This window comes from Pristiophorus japonicus, unplaced genomic scaffold (genome assembly GCF_044704955.1).
Source record: "Pristiophorus japonicus isolate sPriJap1 unplaced genomic scaffold, sPriJap1.hap1 HAP1_SCAFFOLD_154, whole genome shotgun sequence".
NCBI lineage: Eukaryota > Metazoa > Chordata > Chondrichthyes > Pristiophoridae > Pristiophorus > Pristiophorus japonicus.
Window position 1 is genome coordinate 566,641 of NW_027251217.1, and position 21,466 is coordinate 588,106.

General features: G+C 47.4%; 2 protein-coding genes across 6 annotated transcripts in view; one reads left to right on the top strand and one right to left on the bottom strand.

The window, feature by feature from the left end:
• The window catches only part of LOC139242937 (uncharacterized), a 596,540-nt gene that overhangs the window by 549,953 nt on the left and 25,121 nt on the right, over positions 1 to 21,466 (top strand). For 3 of the 5 annotated variants that reach the window (XR_011589399.1, XR_011589403.1, XR_011589404.1), the window contains one exon: positions 20,881 to 21,002. The exons of 1 other annotated variant lie outside the window; for it this stretch is intronic. The gene's annotated coding sequence lies outside the window, so the exon portion shown is untranslated. Of the gene's footprint in view, positions 1 to 8,467; positions 8,645 to 20,880; positions 21,003 to 21,466 lie in introns of those variants that run through there. One more of the 5 variants, XR_011589400.1, reaches the window with a different exon arrangement.
• Positions 1 to 21,466, bottom strand: part of LOC139242929 (uncharacterized) — a 297,685-nt gene that overhangs the window by 962 nt on the left and 275,257 nt on the right. The window contains exons 18-23 of the mRNA XM_070870565.1: positions 19,641 to 19,812; positions 19,479 to 19,544; positions 8,982 to 10,719; positions 2,969 to 3,055; positions 2,029 to 2,199; positions 855 to 1,025 (exon numbers count right to left, since the gene is read on the bottom strand). Of these exons, the coding sequence (XP_070726666.1) occupies positions 855 to 1,025; positions 2,029 to 2,199; positions 2,969 to 3,055; positions 8,982 to 10,719; positions 19,479 to 19,544; positions 19,641 to 19,812 (2,405 nt within the window). The remainder of the gene's footprint in view (positions 1 to 854; positions 1,026 to 2,028; positions 2,200 to 2,968; positions 3,056 to 8,981; positions 10,720 to 19,478; positions 19,545 to 19,640; positions 19,813 to 21,466) is intronic.

Below are 21,466 nucleotides of genomic sequence, written 5' to 3' on the forward strand. Positions count from 1 at the left end.
ACGTCAGAAAGAGTGGGGGGGGAGTGGGGGAGTGGAGGTGTTCGGGTGGGGCCCCACAGGGAAGGTGTTCGGGTGGGGTCCCACAGGGAAGGTGTTCGGGTGGGGCCCCACAGGGAAGGTGTTCAGGAGGATGGTGTTCGGGTGGGGCCCCACAGGGAAGGTGTTCGGGTGGGGCCCCACAGGGAAGGTGTTCGGGTGGGGCCCCGACTGGAGGAAGGTGTTCGGGTGGGGCCCCGTCTGGAGGAAGGTGTTCGGGTGGGGCCCCACAGGGAAGGTGTTCGGGTGGGGCCCCACAGGGAAGATGTTCGGGTGGGGCCCCACAGGGAAGATGTTCGGGTGGGGCCCCACAGGGAAGATGTTCGGGTGGGGCCCCGACTGGAGGAAGGTGTGCGGGTGGGGCCCCGACTGGAGGAAGGTGTTCGGGTGGGGCCCCGACTGGAGGAAGATGTTCGGGTGGGGCCCCACAGGGAAGGTGTTCGGGTGGGGCCCCGCCTGGAGGACGGTGTTCGGGTGGGGCCCCGCCTGGAGGAAGACGTTCGGGTGGGCCAGCGAGGAGGCCCCAAGGTAAGGGCGGCGAGACCAGAGGTCGGCGGGGTTATCCGGTCCAGATTACAAAACATTTTACGGATTCCGGACGACCCTGGCACGGATTGTCCCGGAGTCCGGGTTCAGGAACATTTCGGATTTTAGACACTCAACCTGTAATATTCAGTGTTTATTAGTGTCAGTATCTGTAACGGTGTTATTAATAAACACTGAATATTATTAGTAACACTATTACTGATACTAATAATAATGTTCAGTGTCAGACACCCAGTTATTATAAACACAATCTCACACAGTCTGGTACTTACCCCAGTTCCTGTATTTTACAGTCCGGGTCCCTCAGAGCCGCAGACAGCAGTTTCACTCCTGAATCTCCCAGATTATTAAATCCCAGGCCCAGAACCGTCAGTGAGCGGTTTGTACTGAGAGCGGAGGAGAGATCCTCGGCACCAGAATCTGTGAGATCGACATGACGCATCCTGGGGATCAGAGAGAGAAATAACAGGAATCAGAGTAAATCCCCAGTGTTTATTAATAACACTATTACTGATATTAATAAACACTGAACATTATTATCAGTAACACTATTACTGATACTAATGCAGTTGAGTGTCCCGAATCCGGCAACCTCGGGACCGAGGCCAAGGCAGTTTTAGTGTTTTTCTGGACTTCGGACCATGTTTCTGACATCCGAAATCCAAAACACCCGAGCTCAGGTTCAAGTATTTCCGGATATCGGAATATCAACATGGGGGGGGGTGTTGCTCTCCAAGGAGGTGTTCGGGCGGGGCCCTGCCGGGGAGGTGAGCGGGCGGGGCCCTGCCGGGGAGGTGTACGGGCGGGGCCCCGCCGGGGAGGTGTTCGGGCGGGGCCCCGCCGGGGAGGTGTTCGGGCGGGGCCCTGCCGGGGAGGTGAGCAGGCGGGGCCCTGCCGGGGAGGTGTTCGGGCGGGGCCCTGCCGGGGAGGTGTTCGGGCGGGGCCCTGCCGGGGAGGTGAGCGGGCGGGGCCCTGCCGGGGAGGTGAGCGGGCGGGGCCCTGCCGGGGAGGTGAGCGGGCGGGGCCCTGCCGGGGAGGTGTTCGGGCGGGGCCCTGCCGGGGAGGTGAGCGGGCGGGGCCCTGCCGGGGAGGTGAGCGGGCGGGGCCCTGCCGGGGAGGTGAGTGGGCGGGGCCCTGCCAGGGAGGTGAGCGGGCGGGGTCCCGCCGGGGAGAAGGTGGTGTTCGGGTGGGCCAGCAAGGAGGCCCCAAGGTAAGGGCGGCGAGGCCAGAGGTCGACAGGGTCGTCCGGTCCAGATTCCGGAACATTGTATGGATTCCGGTCGACCCTGGCACGGATTGTCCCTGAGTCCGGAACATTCTGGATTTTGGACGCTCAAAATGTAATATTCAGTGTTTATTAATAACACTATTACTGATACTAATAATAATGATCAGTGTCAGACACCCAGTTATTATAAACACAATCTCACACAGTCTGGTACTTACCACAGTTTCTGTATTTTACAGTCCGGGTCCCTCAGAGCCGCAGACAGCAGTTTCACTCCTGAATCTCCCAGGTTATTGTAACTCAGGTCCAGAACCGTCAGTGAGCGGTTTGTACTGAGAGCGGAGGAGAGATCCTCGGCACAAGAATCTGTGACACCGACAGCCTCTAGCCTGGGGATCAGAGAGAGACATAACAGGAATCAGAGTAAATCCCCTGTGTTTATTAGTAACACTATTACTGATATTCATAAATACGATACGTTATTATAAGTAACACTTACTGATATTAATAAACACTACACATTATTATTAGTAACACTATTACTGATACTAATGCAGTTGAGTGCCCCGAATCCGGCAACCTCGGGACCGAGGCCGAGCCAGTTTTCCCGGACTTCGGAACATGTTTCTGACGTCCGAAATCCCGAAACACCCGAGCTCAGGTTCGGGTATTTCCGGATTTCGGAACGTCAGATAGGGTGGGGGATGTTGCTCTCCAAGGTGTTATTCGGGCAGGGCCCCACCGTGGAGGCGTTCTGGCGAGGCCCCGCCGTGGAGGCGATCTGGCGAGGCCCCACCGTGGAGGCGATCTGGCGAGGCCCCACCGTGGAGGCGATCTGGCGGGGACCCACGGTTGTGGAGGTGATCGGGCGAGGCCCCGCCAGGAAGAAGGTGTTCGGCTGGGCCAGCGACGAGGCCCCAAGGTAAGGGGAGCGAGGCCCGAGGTCAGCAGGGTCGTCCGGTCCAGATTCCGGAACATTTTACGGATTCCGGACGACCCGAGCATGGATTGAGCCGGAGTCCAGAATATTCCAGATTTTGGACGCTCAACCTGTAACATTCAGTGTTTATTAATAACACTATTACTGATACTAATAATAATGTTCAGTGTCAGACACCCAGTTATTATTAACACAATCTCACACAGTCTGGTACTTACTCCAGTTCCTGTATTTTACAGTCCGGGTCCCTCAGAGCCGCAGACAGCAGTTTCACTCCTGAATCTCCCAGTTTATTGTAACTCAGTCTAAACACAAACAGAGTGAGAAACAAACTGAACCAAACCCCGGATCGGATATATTCTCTCTCTCGGATATTACAGCAATCACTGAAAGTACATCAGTAAATTAATACCCAGTTTTGGGCCGGGATTCCCCACCTGGGTGGGTCCGGTGTGACCGGGGTCGGTGGTGGGTCCCCATCTCGTGTCCGGTTCCAGCCCGCTCTGTGAAACTCTCCTCTGATTGGCCATGTTCAGCCCCGCCCAGTGTGGTTCCCAACCAATTGGAAGAAGCGGGTCTGGTGACGCAGCATCAGCCAGTTCCTTTAAAGGGACCGTGCGCACATTGATGTCCACAGTTGTGCTGTCAGTGAGCTGCTGCAAACACTGACCAGCTCTGTACAGAGGTGCACCGCTGCACCCTTGCTCTCCCAGCACTCCCTCCATATGGCTATGGAGGGATTCACAGCACACAGGGAGGTCCTCTTCCCTTCCCATGGGTGGAAGAGACCTCCCCAGGAGACCAATGCAGCCTGGGTACACATTGCACAAGCAGGGATGTAGTCAGGAGGACCTGGCTGCAGTGGTGCAAACCTTTCAATGATCTCAGTGGATCACAAAACATTTCTGCAAAGTCAAACTGATCCTCATAAGAACATAAGAAATAGGAGCAGGAGTAGGCCATACGGCCCCTCGAGCCTGCTCCGCCATTCAATAAGATCATGGCTAATCCGATCATGGACTCAGCTCCACTTCTCCGCCCGCTCCCCATAACTGCTTAACCCCTTATTGTTTAAGAAACTGTCGATTTCTGTCTTAAATGTATTCCATGTCCCAGGTTCCACAGCTCTCTGAGGCAGAGAATTCCACAGATTTACAACCCTCAGAGAAGAAATTCCTCCTCATCTCAGTTTTAAATGGGCGGCCCCTTATTCTAAGACCATGCCCTCTAGTTCTAGTCTCCCCCATCAGTGGAAACATCCTCTCTGCATCCACCTTGTCGAGCCCCCTCATAATCTTATACGTTACGATAAGATCACCTCTCATTCTTCTGAATTCCAGTGAGTAGAGGCCCAACCTCCTCAACCTTTCCTCATAAATCAACCCCCTTATCCCCGGAATCAACCGAGTGAACCTTCTCTGAACTGCCTCCAAAGTAAGTATATCCTTTCGTAAATATGGAAACTAAAACTGCACGCAGTATTCCAGGTGTGGCCTCACCAATACCCTGTATAGCTGTAGCAAGTCTTCCCTGCTTTTATATTCCATCCCCTTTGCAATAAAGGCCAAGATACCATTGGCCTTCCTGATTACTTGCTGTATTCAAGAGGAATATATTCAAGAGGGAGTTAGATATGGCCTTTACGGCTAAAGGGATCAAAGGGTATGGAGAGAAAGCAGGAAAGGGGTACTGAGGGAATGATCAGCCATGATCTTATTAAATGGTGGTGCAGGCTCGAAGGGCCGAATAGCCTACTCCTGCACCTATTTTCTATGTTTCTATGTACCTGCTTTCTGTGTAACTGTTATATATGTAAACCTGAAATACCATGTTTAACTACCAGAGGGCTCATCCCCTGGAGTCCCAAGGGATCCCACAATCCCCTGGGAGCACCTGTACATAAGGAGGCCTCACAGATTGGAGACGCACTCCGAGACCTGTAATAAAGGACTATGGTCACACTTTACTTTGAGCTTGCGGTATCTAGTCTGACTCCTTATCCAAGACACAACACTAACCTTTTGTGTTTCATGCACAAGTACCCCCAGGTCGCGCTGCACTGCAGCACTTTGCAATTTTTCTCCATTTAAATAATAAATTGCTCTTTGATTTTTTCTGCCAAAGTGCATGACCTCACACTTTCCAACATTATACTACATCTGCCAAATGTTTGCCCACTCACTGAGCCTATCTATATCCTTTTGCAGATTTTTTGTGTCCTCCTCACACATTGCTTTTCCTCCCATCTTTGTATCGTCAGCAAACTTGGCTACGTTACACTCAGTCCCTTCTTCCAGGTCATTAATATAGATTGTAAATAGTTGGGGTCCCAGCACTGATCCCTGCGGCACCCCACTAGTTACTGATTGCCAACCCGAGAATTAACCATTTATCCCGACTCTCTGCTCTCTGTTAGTTAGCCAATCCTCTATCCATGCTAATATATTACCCCCAACCCCGTGAACTTTTATCTTGTACAGTAACCTTTAATGTGGCACCTTGTCAAATGACTTCTGGAAGTCCAAGTATACCACATCTACATAAAGGTTCCCCTTATCCACCCTGTTCGTTACATCCTCAAAGAACTCCGGCAAATTTGTCAAACATGCCAGACCAAATTTTGCTTTTCCAAATATCCTGCTATTGCTTCTTTAATGGACTCCAATATTTTCACAACCACAGATGTTAGGCTAACTGGTCTATAGTTACCTGCTTTTTGTCTGCCTCCTTTTTTAAATAGGGGCGTTACATTTGCAGTTTTCCAATCTGCTGGGACCTCCCCAGAATCCAGGGAATTTTGGTAAATTACAACCAATGCACCCACAATCCCTGCCGCTACTTCTCTCAAGACCCGAGGATGCAAGCCCATCCTGCTGTGCAGCTCATCACATCCCCATCACTCTGCCTTCCCTACCCTACTCCTGCACATCCTTACTCACACCAACTTACCTTGCACCTCCACCCATCCCTCTCTATCTACATTATCACATCCCCATCTCACCCACCACCCCTTACACTCACCCTCATCCTTCTCCAATCACACCAACTAATAACACACAACGGTAAACACTTGGGTCTTTTAGCCGATGTTTACCTGAAGTTTCTGTTAATACACTGGCAAGCATTGAAATCTATATTGTGCACCTTTGGAAGTGGCTGAGTGAGTTGCAATGAATGGTGAGACATAATGGAACCCCTGCAATGTTGATGTGTGTGAAAGGAATGGTTTGGGCATTGTCGGGGTGCTTTATGTTGTTGGTGAGGGGTGGTGCTAACCTGGTGCATCGTGTGACAGCCAGGGTGTACAGTATCAAATGAAGTACATCTGACCATGGTGAGGCCATCCCTGATCTCCCGGGCAGAAATGTGGGTGGGTGCTGATACCCTCTGTCCTGTGCAGCATCAGGTGATTGCAGAGAAGGTCGGTGTGTTGTTGGTGCTGCTGGTGTGGGGGCTGATCATGGTCAGAATCTGAGGACTAGATGGCAAGTGAACTTGGGATAACAGAAGCGATCTGTCAATGGTGAGAGAGGGGACACTGGATAGAGAGCTTTCTCCAAACATTTGCAACCTGCATAAAGCTCATCTGTCTTTCAAACACAACAAGCAACAGCTTCTGAGCTTGGAAAGTGAACAGCTGTGACAATGGAGATTTTATAGCACATTTCCAGCTTTCAAGTAATGAGATGATTCCATGGCCATTCAACTCCTGCCCTGGTTACCCGACGTGATCCCCGAGCAGCGTGGACCCCGTGGGTGACCTGGTAAACTCTGAGGATGGACTGAAATGAGTTGTTAATCGTTAACAAGGTGATAATGACCTGAATTGCCTCCCCCGCTGCTGTGTGTTGGGTCTGCTCAGTGCTGACAGACCTGATATTTGGGAAAGTTGTGTGGGGCGGGTTAACAGCGGGGTCCCGACCCAGTGTCAAATAAATAATTTTCCACCTGACCCACCACCGATCGCACCCACTGACCCCCGCAATATTCCCCCAATATTTAATCTCACTCTGTTCAACTCCCCATATATTCAGGGACTGTCAGTAAATGTATTTATTAAATAAAGTGCTGTCTGTGTGAAGCCTGTAAATGTCCCTCTGTCCGATCTCATTCCGCGATGATCAGAATTACCCTCCTGGAGCTCAGTGACCGGATCCCTCATGTTTGGGGAAACATGTCCCATTTGTGCAGCTCCTAAATCCTGGGTTTTATGGGAATGTGGCAATTTTCCCCAAATCAAATGATAAAACGGCGATTCCCTGTACTTTATGCTCGGTGCATTATATTAATCTGTATATTATCTCAGGGCGAGTTATATTGTGAAACGGCGCCAACTGCTGCTGTAAAATCCCCCCAGGATTTCACGTAACAAGGAGAGTTCATCCTGTCCTGTTACATGGTTTAAATCTGTACTCCGAGTTTATAGGGGATAGCAGTCACTCACTGTATTCCCCATTAAACTGGGGAATTTTTTGAAATTCCCGCCCCGAGTCGGGTGAATCATGGGAAATTCCCAGGTTCACTGCCCCCGGTTTACCCGGTGAGAGGTCACACCACTGGCTGGAGTGTGTCTGTACTCCGGAGCTAATACCCCACACCACGCGAGATTGGCTGGTGTGTGTCTGTACTCGGGGGATAATACCACACACCACGCTAGATTGGTCGGTGTGTGTCTGTACCCCGGGGATAATACCCCACACCACACTAGATTGGCCGGTGTGTGTCTGTACCCCGGGGATAATACCCCACACCACACGAGATTGGCCGGTGTGTGTCTGTACTCGGGGGATAATACCACACACCACACTAGATTGGTCGGTGTGTGTCTGTACCCCGGGGATAATACCCCACACCACACTAGATTGGCCGGTGTGTGTCTGTACCCCGGGGATAATACCCCACACCACACTCGATTGGCTGGTGTGTGTCTGTACCCCGGGAATAATACCCCACACCACACGAGATTGGAACCTTTTTACCGGCAGATTGAAGATCCTGAATATCAGTCGAAATGTTCAGGACTGTAAATAATTTGAAACACTTACAGCTGAAAGAATTCCCGATTCTCCAATATTCCCAATGCAGGAAACTTCCCCATCGACAAGATACACGCTGCACGGTATTGGGGTAAATATCTAACTATTAGATGTTTAAACTCTGGTTTCTGTCCCGTTCCCAGTTGAAATGGTGGACGTGGAAAACATTTTAAATGAATTCTACCTTTACTGCCAGTTTATATTTTATATTTACATTCCACTGTCCAGCTTATTAAATATGATTTAAGGCCGTACACTGCGGAATCCCCAGGTGCATACGATGTGCGCACGTATTCAGAGGTCCCAGAAATGCAGGTTCTCTGCACACAATGCGCATGTGCGAGAACCTGAATTTGCAATTTGTCAAAATGTCCCCAGGAGAAGGACATTGGCGCGCAGAGATCGGGATATTTGTCCAACTCCTGCTCAGAGAATGTCCTTCAAACTCATGCCTGGAAAAGGCAGGTGTAGAACCTACTTTTACCAGCATAAGAGTTTTAAATTCGAGAGCAATTAAATTTATCACTAGTTTTTATATTAAACACCCTGTGTATGAAGGTATTTTTAACCCTATTGAAACATATTTTTAAAAAAATCATTTTTTTCTGAAACTTTCAATAATATTTCAATTAATTTTAAATATGAGGTGTTTTTTATTGTGCTGTTTCTCTGTGTTCTCAGGAGTATTTTCAGTGATAGTACTTGGAGCTTGTCCCAATATAATCAATGAGAACATTCCATGTTCATTGGTGGTCCAGGCCACGTGATCCCAGTTTACATTCGTGGGACGTGAGCCCATTTGCTGGGCAGCCCATCTAGGCCTCGGACCGCAAGTCTACGTTCCTCCGGGACCACCAGGTACTTTGGGAATTTATTTTTCGGTCGGAGGCATCTGCCCGCAGGAAGCCACCGACCGCAAATTTCGGGCCTAATGTAATTATGTTTTCAGACTCTGTGAGCTGCATTTGTTGATGCGACAAAAGACTGTAAAATCCCTATTTGTTCACAAGGATCCATTCTAGATTCTCCAGCCCTTAGGGTATTACTAACCGATCCCCTGATTATTGGTCATACTTGTCTTCAATCTGCTTCTCTCTGGTTTAACTGAACTGTTTGTTTCCCTTTATTACGGAGCAACAACACAATCTGTGACTGTTCTACAATTCACCCAACAGTTAGAGACAAAAACAGTTACCTCAACACCTGGCATTTGTGGAGTACGGATCCCAGCCGCTGGAGGCCTTCACACTGAATGTTGCACTTCCGCAGATCGAGGTCTTTTATTGTATCACAGAGCCCAATGACATGAGACAGGACCGCACAGTCAATCGGGGTCAATGTCAATCCACTAAATGTAAGTGATTCCACAGATCCCACTGTGAGCTGAGCCAGTGCTGTATTCTGAGACTCAAACAGGTAGTGGAATGTGTTCAGGAGGTTCCGTTGACCAGTTACACTCCCTGTGTTCCCAATCTGTCCTTCAACCTTCTCCTTCACCCAGTCAATCACTTGGCAGGTGGTTTGATGAAGAAATGAACCCAGAAACAGCTCCAGGGGCCGAGCTGAGTGTGGGGAGGAGAGACCAGCAGCAAAACGGAGAAATATCTCAAATCGCCCATCTTCCTTGCTGTGGGCTTCACGGAGGAGTTTCAGGATGTCCCCGGGATTGGGAGTCAGGAATTGTGCGAGAGCGGCTACAAACTCTTGGATGGTGAGGTGTGGGAATGTGTACACCACACTCTGGGCAGAATCATCTCTCTCCAAAAGTTCCATCATGAACCCAGACAGGAACTGGGAAGGTTGCAGATTGTATTTGATCAAATCTCCATTTCTAAACACAATCTTCTTCTCGGAGACTCCTGTGAAGGCCATCTCACCGAGCTTCAGTAACACATCACGGGGGCTTTCAATCTCTCGGCTGTGGTTTTTCAGAATGTTGTAGATATAGTAGGAATACAGTTGGGTGATGGTCTTGGGAACTGGCTGATGTCTCCTGTCTCTTTGTGTAAAGAAGGGACCCAGTGCCAGACCGAGGATCCAGCAGTAGGAAGGGTTGTAGCACATGGTGTACAGGATCTCGTTCTCCTCCACGTGTTTAATAACAGCTGCTGCCACCGTCTGATCTTCAAAAAACTTGTTGAAATATTCCTTCCGTTCTTCACCAACAAATCCCAGGATTTCAGCCCAGACACTGATCTCAGCCTTTTCCAATAAATGTAATGCAGTGGGACGGCTGGTCACTAGCACTGAACATCCTGGGAGCAGCTTGTGCTGTATTAAACTGTACACAATGTCAGACACTCCACACCGGTCTTCGGGATCTGTGCACCTGTACTGAGGTTCTGTATTTCTCCGATTGTCAGCAAAATCGATGCTGTCCTTGAATTCATCCAAACCATCGAATATAAACAGCAATCTCTCTGGGTTCTTCCAGAGCTCTCCCAGAATATTCCGCAAGTATGGATAGAACATGAATATCAGATTCCACAGGTTTATTGTACAGTTAATGGTGTTCAAATCCCGGAATTTAAAACTGAAAACAAATTGAAAGTGGGGGTATATTTTCCCCGTGGCCCAGTCATGAACCATCTTTTGTACCAGTGTTGTTTTTCCAATCCCCGCGACTCCACTCACTGCTGCTGAACTCCCGGATTCTGATTTTCTCCGGGAAAAACTGCTGTGGAACAACTGATCAGTTCGGATTTTCTCCAGTTCTCCCCGGAGATGTTTCTTTGTCCACTCTTCATGGTCTCGGCCTCTTGCCAGCAGTTCATGTTCTACAAGTCTCCGATCTCGAACAGTAGAAATGACCGTTAGCTCAGTGTATCGATCAACCAGCTGGAAAACCTTAACCTTCTCCTTTATTAGGATAGTGTTCACTCTCAGTGTTTCAGTTTGTACCCGGAGTGTTTCCTTGTGTTTCTGTTGAGCACCTTCAATTAGAACAGACAGAAAGTGGTTCTCAATGTTAGTTGTATTGACATAAAAGTAACTTCTCAGTAAAATATTGCTAAGATTGAATTCACGGTTACAATAAAAGGTGCATGTCGCAATTAAAACTCAGTTACTGAAAGTAAACAATGAGCGAGAAATGTGTGAAATCCTCACTTGATTCTAGTATTTACTGTAAAATAGAGCTTTGGATATCAGTGGGATAGGGACAGACTGAATGTTCAGGAGTCCCCTGTTACTGTATCAGACCCTGGCAGGTTATCTGGGTTATGGTGCAATCTGTGAGTGGGACAGACTGTGAATGGACAGAAGTCCCCTGTTACTGTATCAGACCCAGGCAGGTTATCTGGGTTATGGTGCAATCTGTGAGTGGGACAGACTGTGAATGGACAGAAGTCCCCTGTTACTGTATCAGACCCAGGCAGGTTATCTGGGTTATGGTGCAATCTGTGAGTGGGACAGACTGAATGTTCAGGAGTCCCCTGTTACTGTATCAGACCCTGGCAGGTTATCTGGGTTATGGTGCAATCTGTTTGTGGGACAGAAGTCCCCTGTTACTGTATCAGACCCAGGCAGGTTATCTGGGTTATGGTGCAATCTGTGAGTGGGACAGACTGAATGTTCAGGAGTCCCCTGTTACTGTATCAGACCCAGGCAGGTTATCTGGGTTATGGTGCAATCTGTGAGTGGGACAGACTGAATGTTCAGGAGTCCCCTGTTACTGTATCAGACCCTGGCAGGTTATCTGGGTTATGTTGCAATCTGTGAGTGGGACAGACTGAATGTTCAGGAGTCCCCTGTTACTGTATCAGACCCTGGCAGGTTATCTGGGTTATGGTGCAATCTGTGAGTGGGACAGACTGAATGTTCAGGAGTCCCCTGTTACTGTATCAGACCCTGGCAGGTTATCTGGGTTATGGTGCAATCTGTGAGTGGGACAGACTGAATGTTCAGGAGTCCCCTGTTACTGTATCAGACCCTGGCAGGTTATCTGGGTTATGGTGCAATCTGTGAGTGGGACAGACTGTGAATGGACAGAAGTTCTCCTCAGCATTCCATTTGGCCATTATTAGAGCTTCCGACCCCATATTCACTCCATCACGAAGTCTGCCTCCTTCCACAATATAATCCGTCTCTGCCTCTGCCTCAGCTCATCTGCTGCTGAAATCATCCATGCCTTTTGTTATCTCAGAGTCGACTATTCCGATTCCCTCCTGGCCGGCCTCCCACCTTACACACTGCATTAACGAGCTTAACTAAACCTCTGCTGCCCATATCTGAACTCGCATCAATTACCCCTGTGCTCGCTGACCTACATTGGCTTCTGTTCAGGCACCGTATCGATTTAAATAGCCTCATTCTTGTATTCAGAATCCTCCATTGCATCACACCCTCCCTATCTCTGAATCTCCTTCAGCCTACAATCCTTCGAGATCGATGTGCTCCTCCAATTCTGGTCTCATACCAGATGTGCTGCACTCCGACATTGGCGCTCTGCCCTCAGTTATCAATAATCTGAGCTTTGAAAGTAACTCCCCTGAAGGAAGTTCCACTGTCATTATATTAGGTCTTGGGTAGATTAGCTGAGCTATTGTATACACTGAGAAAGGGGCAGACTGTGAATAGACAGCAGTTAAATCGCTGTTGTTTCAGGACGTGGGGAGGTTATCTGGGGTATTACCTGCACTGCTATAGTCACCTGACCACAGGTGAAGGTCACTGCCATTCTGAAGGTACAGAGGACAATCAGAAAGATGATTTAAGGTATTGGAGGTGAAATTCAGTCACGTCTTATTTGGGATGGTTACCCAGTCGGAGCGGTAATTTTATTGCCTTGAAAAAGTTTGCGCCTTTACCCCGAAAATCGTCAGAATTGGACGACGAGCAGACAGAGGCCGTTGCACACCAGAGCTCGGGGGTGGCCATACGAAAGTTTGGTTGGTAAATTAGCAAACCCATTGCGCATGCGCCGAACTTTGATTCAGATCCCGGGAACAGCCGAGTATTAAAGGCGCGGCAAGGTAAGTTAGAGTATGAGCAGCTCCAGCTCCACAGTGTCTTCATAGCGCCAACATGGAGGAGGAAGGAGGACGCCAGCTAAGTGCCCGCTTCTCGCCCACCACTCTTGCTGGAGGCAGTGGAGAGTCGCTGGAGTGCCGGCCAGCTGGGAGGAGGATGAAGACATCCGCCTATGATTCTGGAGAGGCTGTGGAGGGAGATGGCACACCACATTTCAGCCCGGAACATGGTGCCATAACAGCAACTCAATGTGGTGATGAATTCAACGACCTTACTTGGGTCGTCAGGGTGAGTACCCTTCCATTCACCTTCCAATGCCTTCATGTGAACCTCACTGTCTCACACAATGTAAAGACTTTGCAGTCCCTACCCCTTCTATATGTCTACCAGGCCATGCTTCCCCTTGCTGAAGCCAGCCTGATACCTCTCCTGCACTTCACCAGATATGCCCTGCCCATCCAAGCCTCTCTCACCTTCTAGCTCCTTACATCCTGAGCCCACCGAGCAGCATCTTTCAACTCTTCAGATGCGGTCACAGGTCTAAACCTCAGACTGACTGGTAGTTGCTTGTGCTCCCGACCCACTGTGCGATGCCACGCAGCATGAAATGCAAATATACACACCGCCTTATTACTCACAGATACCCGACTGTACACACATGTGGCACATCAGCACCTACACAGCCACACCCTCGGAAATCCCACTATCCTGACAAACCCACATGTGTGCTCATCCTGTTTCTCCCTGTTCGTTGGGAAGGTAATTAAATTCATTCTGCATGTGTAGAGTGTCTGTGTGACATCGCGGATGGAGTGATGTGCTGCACATTGAGAGACGCTGCATATGTCCCCTGATGCAGCCTGGAAGGAGCCAGATGCATAGAAGGCGAGTACCACCATGACCTTCAGTGAGACGGACAGCACAGTCCTGGTGCCGATGTGAGGTTGCAGGTCTTCCTGCAGGAGATTGCATATCTCTCTAACAACCTCCTTTCGGAAGTGCATCGTTCTGATATACCTGCACCTCTCTGAGGAGCAGTGTGAGTGTTGCCTGTCGGTGAAGCCGTGGGGGTAAAGGCCTCCTGCTCCGACATCTGGGGGCTCTCCTCCTTCAGCCGCTAACATGCCCAACAGCCCTTCTCTGTTCCCGATGCCTTGTTAGAACATGTAGAGTGAAAACCAGGTGAACAGGTAATGGCTCCATTAAAATTTCACAAGAAGTTTGTGTCAAGCTGAACTGGTATGTCTATGTGCCGCTGCATACTCGGAGGCTCACCACTGTGCTGCGTGTAAACGTTGCACTGAATGTGACCTCCCAGGGAAGCGTTTCTTCATCCGTTTAAAGTCACCACCAGTTAACGACTCTGCAAGCCTGTACCGACTGTTTTTCCAGACGTTTTCTGACCGGGATGCAAGTGTGGACATTGCACCAGGAATACGTCATGGTCAGAGTGACTGTCAGCAGCCAGGCACTGCTGGTTTGTGTCCCCGGTGAGCCTGGAATGAATTTTCGGTGGGGACACTAAACGCTGCACACCAGATCAGTAACCTCTTCCACTCCGCTCCCATTAACACCCCTCTGGCCACTACCCGAGGCGTTAGGCGACCGAAAATCCAGCCTGAGTTTAGGTTAACGGAAGGGTGAGGGGGTTTGAAGTATTTTGTTTAGGCAAGAGAATTCTGTTTGGAGTATATTGATGAAATTCACATTAGTGCAGAAAAGTCCCATAATTCCCAAAATAATTACAAGAATAAAAATGAATTTGGGAGATAAGACAGGGAATCAGGGGAATTTTTTCACCCGAAGGTTAATAGAGCCCGGGATCATTTGCCAGGGAAGGACACATAAGGGGCACAGCAAGTGGGTCTAGAGACAATTGAATGCGTTTGTGTGGATACACTGAGAGGAGGGGCAGGTGGTTCATCTCTGACAGGAACAGACTTATTTGGGCCAAATAGCCTTGTCCTGTCCCTCACCATTCTCTGATTATAATGGGCCAGAATTTGTGCTGCCCACAGGCACGTACGAGGTGAGCATGCGCCCGTGTGGTCCCCACAAATTCCGGGTTTCGGTATGTGAAGTGCGTGCTCCTAAACCCGGGAATTTGTGATCTGTCAAAAATTCTCCACAGATCCACTGCATCCGAAACTAAAGGGCCTCTGTGGGTGGAGAGTTGGGCTACTTACCCAACTCTTGCCCAGAAAATGTCCTTCAAATACGTACGTCTAATAAAAGCAGGCGTAAGGGCGAGAATTTCCAAACAACCTGCCAGCGCCCGATTGCTGCCCAAAATACCGTTAAGATTCCCAAATTATCGCCAGCAAAAAATTCCCCCCAAAAGAGAAAAATCCACCCTGCGAAAAAAAATGGGCCTTACACCCGATTCTTGGCAAAAAAATGGGCCTTATACCCGGTTCTTGGCAAAAAAATGGGCCTTATACCCGGTTCTTGGCAAAAAAAAAAAGAGCCTTACATCCAATTCTTGGCAAAAAATGGGCCTTATAACCGATTCTTGGCGGAAAAATGGAATGTTTGACCGATTGGACATTTCTTTAAAAAGAATGGGCGATAATTACTAAAATTACAAAAAGATTACACTGAGGCTGCGGGTTGCGCTTAGGAGAAGAAAACCACAAAAAATATTTTCAAAAAACATAACATAACAACCTCTCTGCCTCTATCTTGTCTATCCCTTTCATTATTTTGAATGTTTCTATAAGATCACCCCTCATCCTTCTGAACTCCAACAAGTAAAGACCCAGTCTACTCAATCTATCATCATAAGGTAACCCCCTCATCTCCAGAATCAGCCCAGTGAATCGTCTCTGTACCCACTCCAAAGCTAGTATATTCTTCCTTAAGGAGACCAAAACTGCACGCAGTACTCCAGGTGCGGTCTCACCAATACCCTGTACAGTTGCAGCAGGACCTCCCTGCTTTTGTACTTCATCCCTCTCGCAATGAAGGCCAACATTCCATTCACATTCCTGATTACCTGCTGCATCTGCAAACTAACTTTTTGGGATTCATGCACAAGGACCCCCAGGTCCCTCTGCACCGCTGCATGTTGTAATTTCTCCCCATTCAAATAATATTCCCTTTTACTGTTTCTCTCTCTTCCCTTCCGCCCCCCCCCCCCCCCAAAGGTGGATGACCTCAATTTTGACATTGTATTCCATCTGCCAAACCTTAGCCCATTCGCTTAACCTATCTAAATCTCTTTGCAGCCTCTCTGTGTCCTCTACACAACCCGCTTTCCCACTAATCTTTGTGTCATCTGCAAATTTTGTTACACTACACTCTGTCCCCTCTTCCAGGTCATCTATGTATATTGTAAACAGTTGTGGTCCCAGCACCGATCCCTGTGGCACACCACTAACCACCGATTTCCAACCCGAAAAGGACCCATTTATCCCGACTCTCTGCTTTCTGTTCGCCAGCCAATTCTCTATCCATGCTAATACATTTCCTCTGACTCTGCGTACCTTTATCTTCTGCAGTAACCTTTTGTGTGGCACCTTATCGAATGCCTTTTGGAAATCTAAATACACCACATCCATCGGTACACCTCTATCCACCATGCTCGTTATATCCTCAAAGAATTCCAGTAAATTAGTTAAACATGATTTCCCCTTCATGAATCCATACTGCGTCTGCTTGATTGCACTATTCCTATCTAGATGTCCTGCTATTTCTTCCTTAATGATAGCTTCAAGCATTTTCCCCACTACAGATGTTAAACTAACCGGTCTATAGTTACCTGCCTTTTGTCTGCCCCCTTTTTTTTAAAAAAAAAACAGAGGCGTTACATTAGCTGCTTTACAATCCGCTGGTACCTCCCCAGAGTCCACAGAATTTTGGTAGATTATAACGAATGCATCTGCTGTAACTTCTGCCATCTCTTTTAATACCCTGGGATGCATTTCATCAGGACCAGGGGACTTGTCTACCTTGAGTCCCATTAGCCTGTCCAGCACGACCCACCAAGTGATAGTGATTATCCCAAGGTCCTCCCTTCCCACATTCCCATGACCAGCAATTTTTGGCATGGTTTTTGTGTCTTCCACTGTGAAGACCGAAGCAAAATAATTGTTTAAGGTCTTAGCCATTTCCACATTTCCCATTATTAACTCCCCCTTCTCATCTTCTAAGGGACCAACATTTACTTTAGTCACTCTTTTCCGTTTTATATATCGGTAAAAGCTTTTACTATCTGTTTTTATGTTTTGCGCAAATTTACTTTGGTAATCTATCTTTCCTTTCTTTATTGCTTTCTTAGTCATTGTTTGCTGAAAATGAAAAATGAGAAAAACATTCTCAGGACCATTTTCACTTACATCACTGTGAGAAAATGTGAAAACAATGAGTAAAAACCCATTTACTTACCTTTTTTTGCAGGGTTACTTACCTATTGCCCAGCTTTGCTGATGCTCGTGGGTGATTTTCCCCAACTTACCTACGGGTCACCGCTGAGCCAAATATTGTGCCAGGGCGATCTGTGGACGGTGTACGACGGTGGTCTGTTCCCCAGCGGGACTTTGAAACTGTCGCTGGGGAATTTTTCACCGACCCGGTTCTCGCCCAAAGCGGCCGATACCGCCGAGATACCGGGCGGGAAGCAATGAAAATTGTCGCATTTAAAGTACAGAAAAATACATTAAAGTAATTTCAACATTAAAAATCCTTTTATATAAAAGGTAAGTTTATTTTTAGACATTTTAAAACATGTACATTTTTTTTTAAAGTTTGTTTTAAATAACTAATTAAATTCTATTTATATTAATTTGAAATATGTAATGTTTTTGAAAGTTATTTTCAGTGTGTGTGTGTTTTTGAGGGTATTCCCAGTCATGCTTATGGTGGTTCCGGACATAGGGAGTTACTATAAGTATGAATGGGGATCCCACTACTCTGATAGGTTGGGCCGGCCCACATTATCTCAATGATGTATACGAAACCCGTACGTTTCTGGGATGTGTGTGCCTCTATGAAGGTCTTCACATAGAGCCCCAGGATCGCAGGTCTCCGAACCTCCGGGATCACCAGGTACTTTGGTGAAATGTTTGCAGTCGGAGATATCCCCCAGTGGGAAACCTCCGACTGCAATTTCCGACCCAATGTCCTGGAGTTTGCTGCAATAATTACGGCGAGTCTATCAGCAACGCCTGGTGTCCACACACGCGCAGTTAAACGTGGAAAACCAGAGGATGCTATGGGATGTAAAAGATAGCGCTCAGGACGACATGACATTTTGAAGTCTCATTCTATCAGAAGAAAACTAATGTTGCAGATTTTAATATATATATATATATATATATATTGTTTCAATGTTTTCTGTTTGTATTTTTTAATCTTTGTCCTTTAATCCTATCTGTACTCCTCAATCTTTCCTTTGCTTTCTCTACCTGCCTTGGCTCCATATTTCTTCATATCATTGTCGACCAAAAAGCTATCGATCGCAGGTCTTGTTTCAGTCATTAAGGGGAAATAAATGTGAAGACATTAAAATAGAAATTATACTTCCTGGTTTGGACTCTGCGAGACTCTGAGGATTCTTCAATCTGATTGGTTGAAGAGCCTCAGTTCTCTCCACAGATGTCACAAATCCGCTGTCGAGGGCGCCATGCTGGAACAGATGCCTGATGACAGCATCTCTTCACTCTAAATCCAGTCAAATCTTGGGGAACAGCTGTCAATGTTCCTTTGCCTCTATATCACGATCCTGCCAGGTGTGTATGGGGTTTCAGTGTATCAGGACCCTGTCAGGTGTGTATGGGGTTTCAGTGTATCAGGATCCTGCCAGGTGTGTATGGGGTTTCAGTATATCAGGACCCTGCCAGGTGTGTATGGGGTTTCAGTGTATCAGGATCCTGTCAGGTGTGTATGGGGTTTCAGTGTATCAGGACCCTGCCAGGTGTGTATGGGGTTTCAGTGTATCAGGATCCTGTCAGGTGTGTATGGGGTTTCAGTGTATCGGGACCCTGCCAGGTGTGTATGGGGTTTCAGTGTATCAGGACCCTGTCAGGTGTGTATGGGATTTCAGTGTATCAGGATCCTGCCAGGTGTGTATGGGGTTTCAGTGTATCAGGATCCTGTCAGGTGTGTATGGGGTTTCAGTGTATCAGGACCCTGTCAGGTGTGTATGGGGTTTCAGTGTATCAGGACCCTGTCAGGTGTGTATGGGGTTTCAGTGTATCAGGACCCTGTCAGGTGTGTATGGGGTTTCAGTGTATCAGGACCCTGCCAGGTGTGTATGGGGTTTCAGTGTATCAGGACCCTGCCAGGTGTGTATGGGGTTTCAGTGTATCGGGACCCTGTCAGGTGTGTATGGGGTTTCAGTGTATCAGGACCCTGCCAGGTGTGTATGGGGTTTCAGTGTATCAGGATCCTGCCAAGTGTGTATGGGGTTTCAGTATATCTGGATCTTTCTCGGTCTGTGGGGGTTTTCACGTAGCATCACGATCCTGCCAGATGTGTATAAGATGTCCAAGTGAGACTGATAAGCAACTGGATTCAGTGAACGATTGCAAGTTCGCATATTTATATGAAACAAATCTATATACAATAGTTGAGCTTCGATGCCAAATCTATGCAACGTTGAATCCTATTTCCCTTGATCTTTGACATCCAGATTCCCAGATGCTAATAACCTCAAAACAGTTAAATATTCGGATTCTCAGAAGTGAAGTAAACAATTTGAAATCTGCATTTCATCACTTACCTTCCAGGTGACTTGGTACTTTGGATAAACCTCGTGCGATGTTCATGTAAACAAGTGGATCAGAACCTGTTTAAATCAATTACCGTTCATGAAATCAGATATTATAGTAAAATCTGCAGTGTTTGAATCTGAAATTGAATTCAGTGGGTGATGTTACCGTACCGTGTTCCTGTATTTCTTTCAGTATTTTGTTCAACTTTGGTAACCTGTGGCACATTTTGACAAAGGATTCCCACATCACCCTTTGGGCCTTAGAGCCTTTCTCCATCACCAGATTTAGGAGAAGTCTGGAACTGTCTGCCCGGTTTCCCTTCTCGGCGAGCTCAGTAACTTTCTGTAAAGGATAATAATGAATAGATTGAGGAGCGAAGTGAAATACAAATACCGAGAATGAGAAGCAAAGGATCTGCTCAGTGATGGGATCTCCCAGTTGTTTTGAGCACATAAGGCAGTCACTGGGCTGGGTACTGATCCATTCTGGACAGGGGCTGTATATTCTGTAAACCTATTGATTCAGACATTAACAGCAAAGAAATTTGATGAAACTAAAACAGAAAATCAGAACTATCGTTCTTGGAGAATCAGGAATTACTGACAATCTGCAGTTTTGATGGTATTCGTTTTCTCTGCCCTGCAATATACAACATAACATCAGATTACTGATTGTCAATCTGATGCACTTGTTTGTCACACTGTGATTTACTGAGAAATAAAACAGCAGCCAATCTATCACTCATGTGCTTTAGTTCTAAGAATACCAACAATCTAATGACTTCAGTCTTGAATATGCTCATAACTTGACCATTAATAAACACGATAACAAGTCCAAACATCAATCACTTCTCTTTCAGTAAGTGAAATGCCTGACACCCATTATTCTACATTCTCGCTGCCGGCATGAACCTCGAAAACTGGAGTCATGTATCCAGGACTTCCATCAACAACTTACATTTATATATTACTTTAATACAGAAAAGCTTCACTTCACAGAGGCAGAATTAGACACTGGGGCACGAGGTAAAGCAAGATATGACATTAGAGGTGAGCAACACCCCGAGTAAAGGTAAATTTTGAAGAGAGGGAGGTGGAAAAGCGGGGGTTTTAATGGAGTGAATTCCAGAGCGTGGGACCCCAAGACAACTAAATGCTTGACCACCAGTGGTGGTGTGAACCAAGGGTTGCATGAGGCCAGTTTTAGAGTAAGGGAGAATTATATTGGCACGGGAGGTTGTCGGCCTGCAAGAGCTTATAGAAATAGGGAAGGTCGATGCCAGGAATGTATTTGAATTGGAGGATGGAAATTTGAAATTGAAAGCATTGGATGACGGGGCGCCACCAGATGAGAGCACAATTAATATAAAATTACAGATTGACTGAATTCAATTCCGTTATGTTCCCCCAGAGAGAGAATTCAACACCAAGAGCTCAGGGACCAGGAAATTACAGACTGAATGAGACCATTTTCCTGATCTACCCCTCGGGAGTGACCTTCCACACCCATAGCACAGGACCAGGAAATTACAGAGTGGACAAACCCAATTTCCTGATGTCACCCTGGCATGCATTGTTCATCAACAAGAGCAGAGGGACAGGTAATTTACCCACTTGAGTGGTTTTGCACAGTCCATGATAACAAATGATAAAGTGAGAGAAGACAGCTTAAGAGAGCAAAACAGCAATAAATATAAGACAGACAGTAAGAGCTTCTGCAGGTATACAAACAGGAAGAGTGTCGCTAAAGTAAACGTTGGTCCCTGTGAGGATGAGACTGGGTAATCAATAATGTGAAACAGAGAAAGGGCGGTGACTTTGAACAAATATTTTGTATCGGTCTTAAGGTAGAAGACACTAAAAGTGTAGATGCTGAGAGGATGTTTCCCCTCGTGGAGGAATCTAGAACTAGGGGTATAGTTTCAGAATAAGGGGTCGCCCATTTAAAACTGAGATGAGGAGGATTTTCTTCCCTCAGATGGTCGTGAGTATTTGGA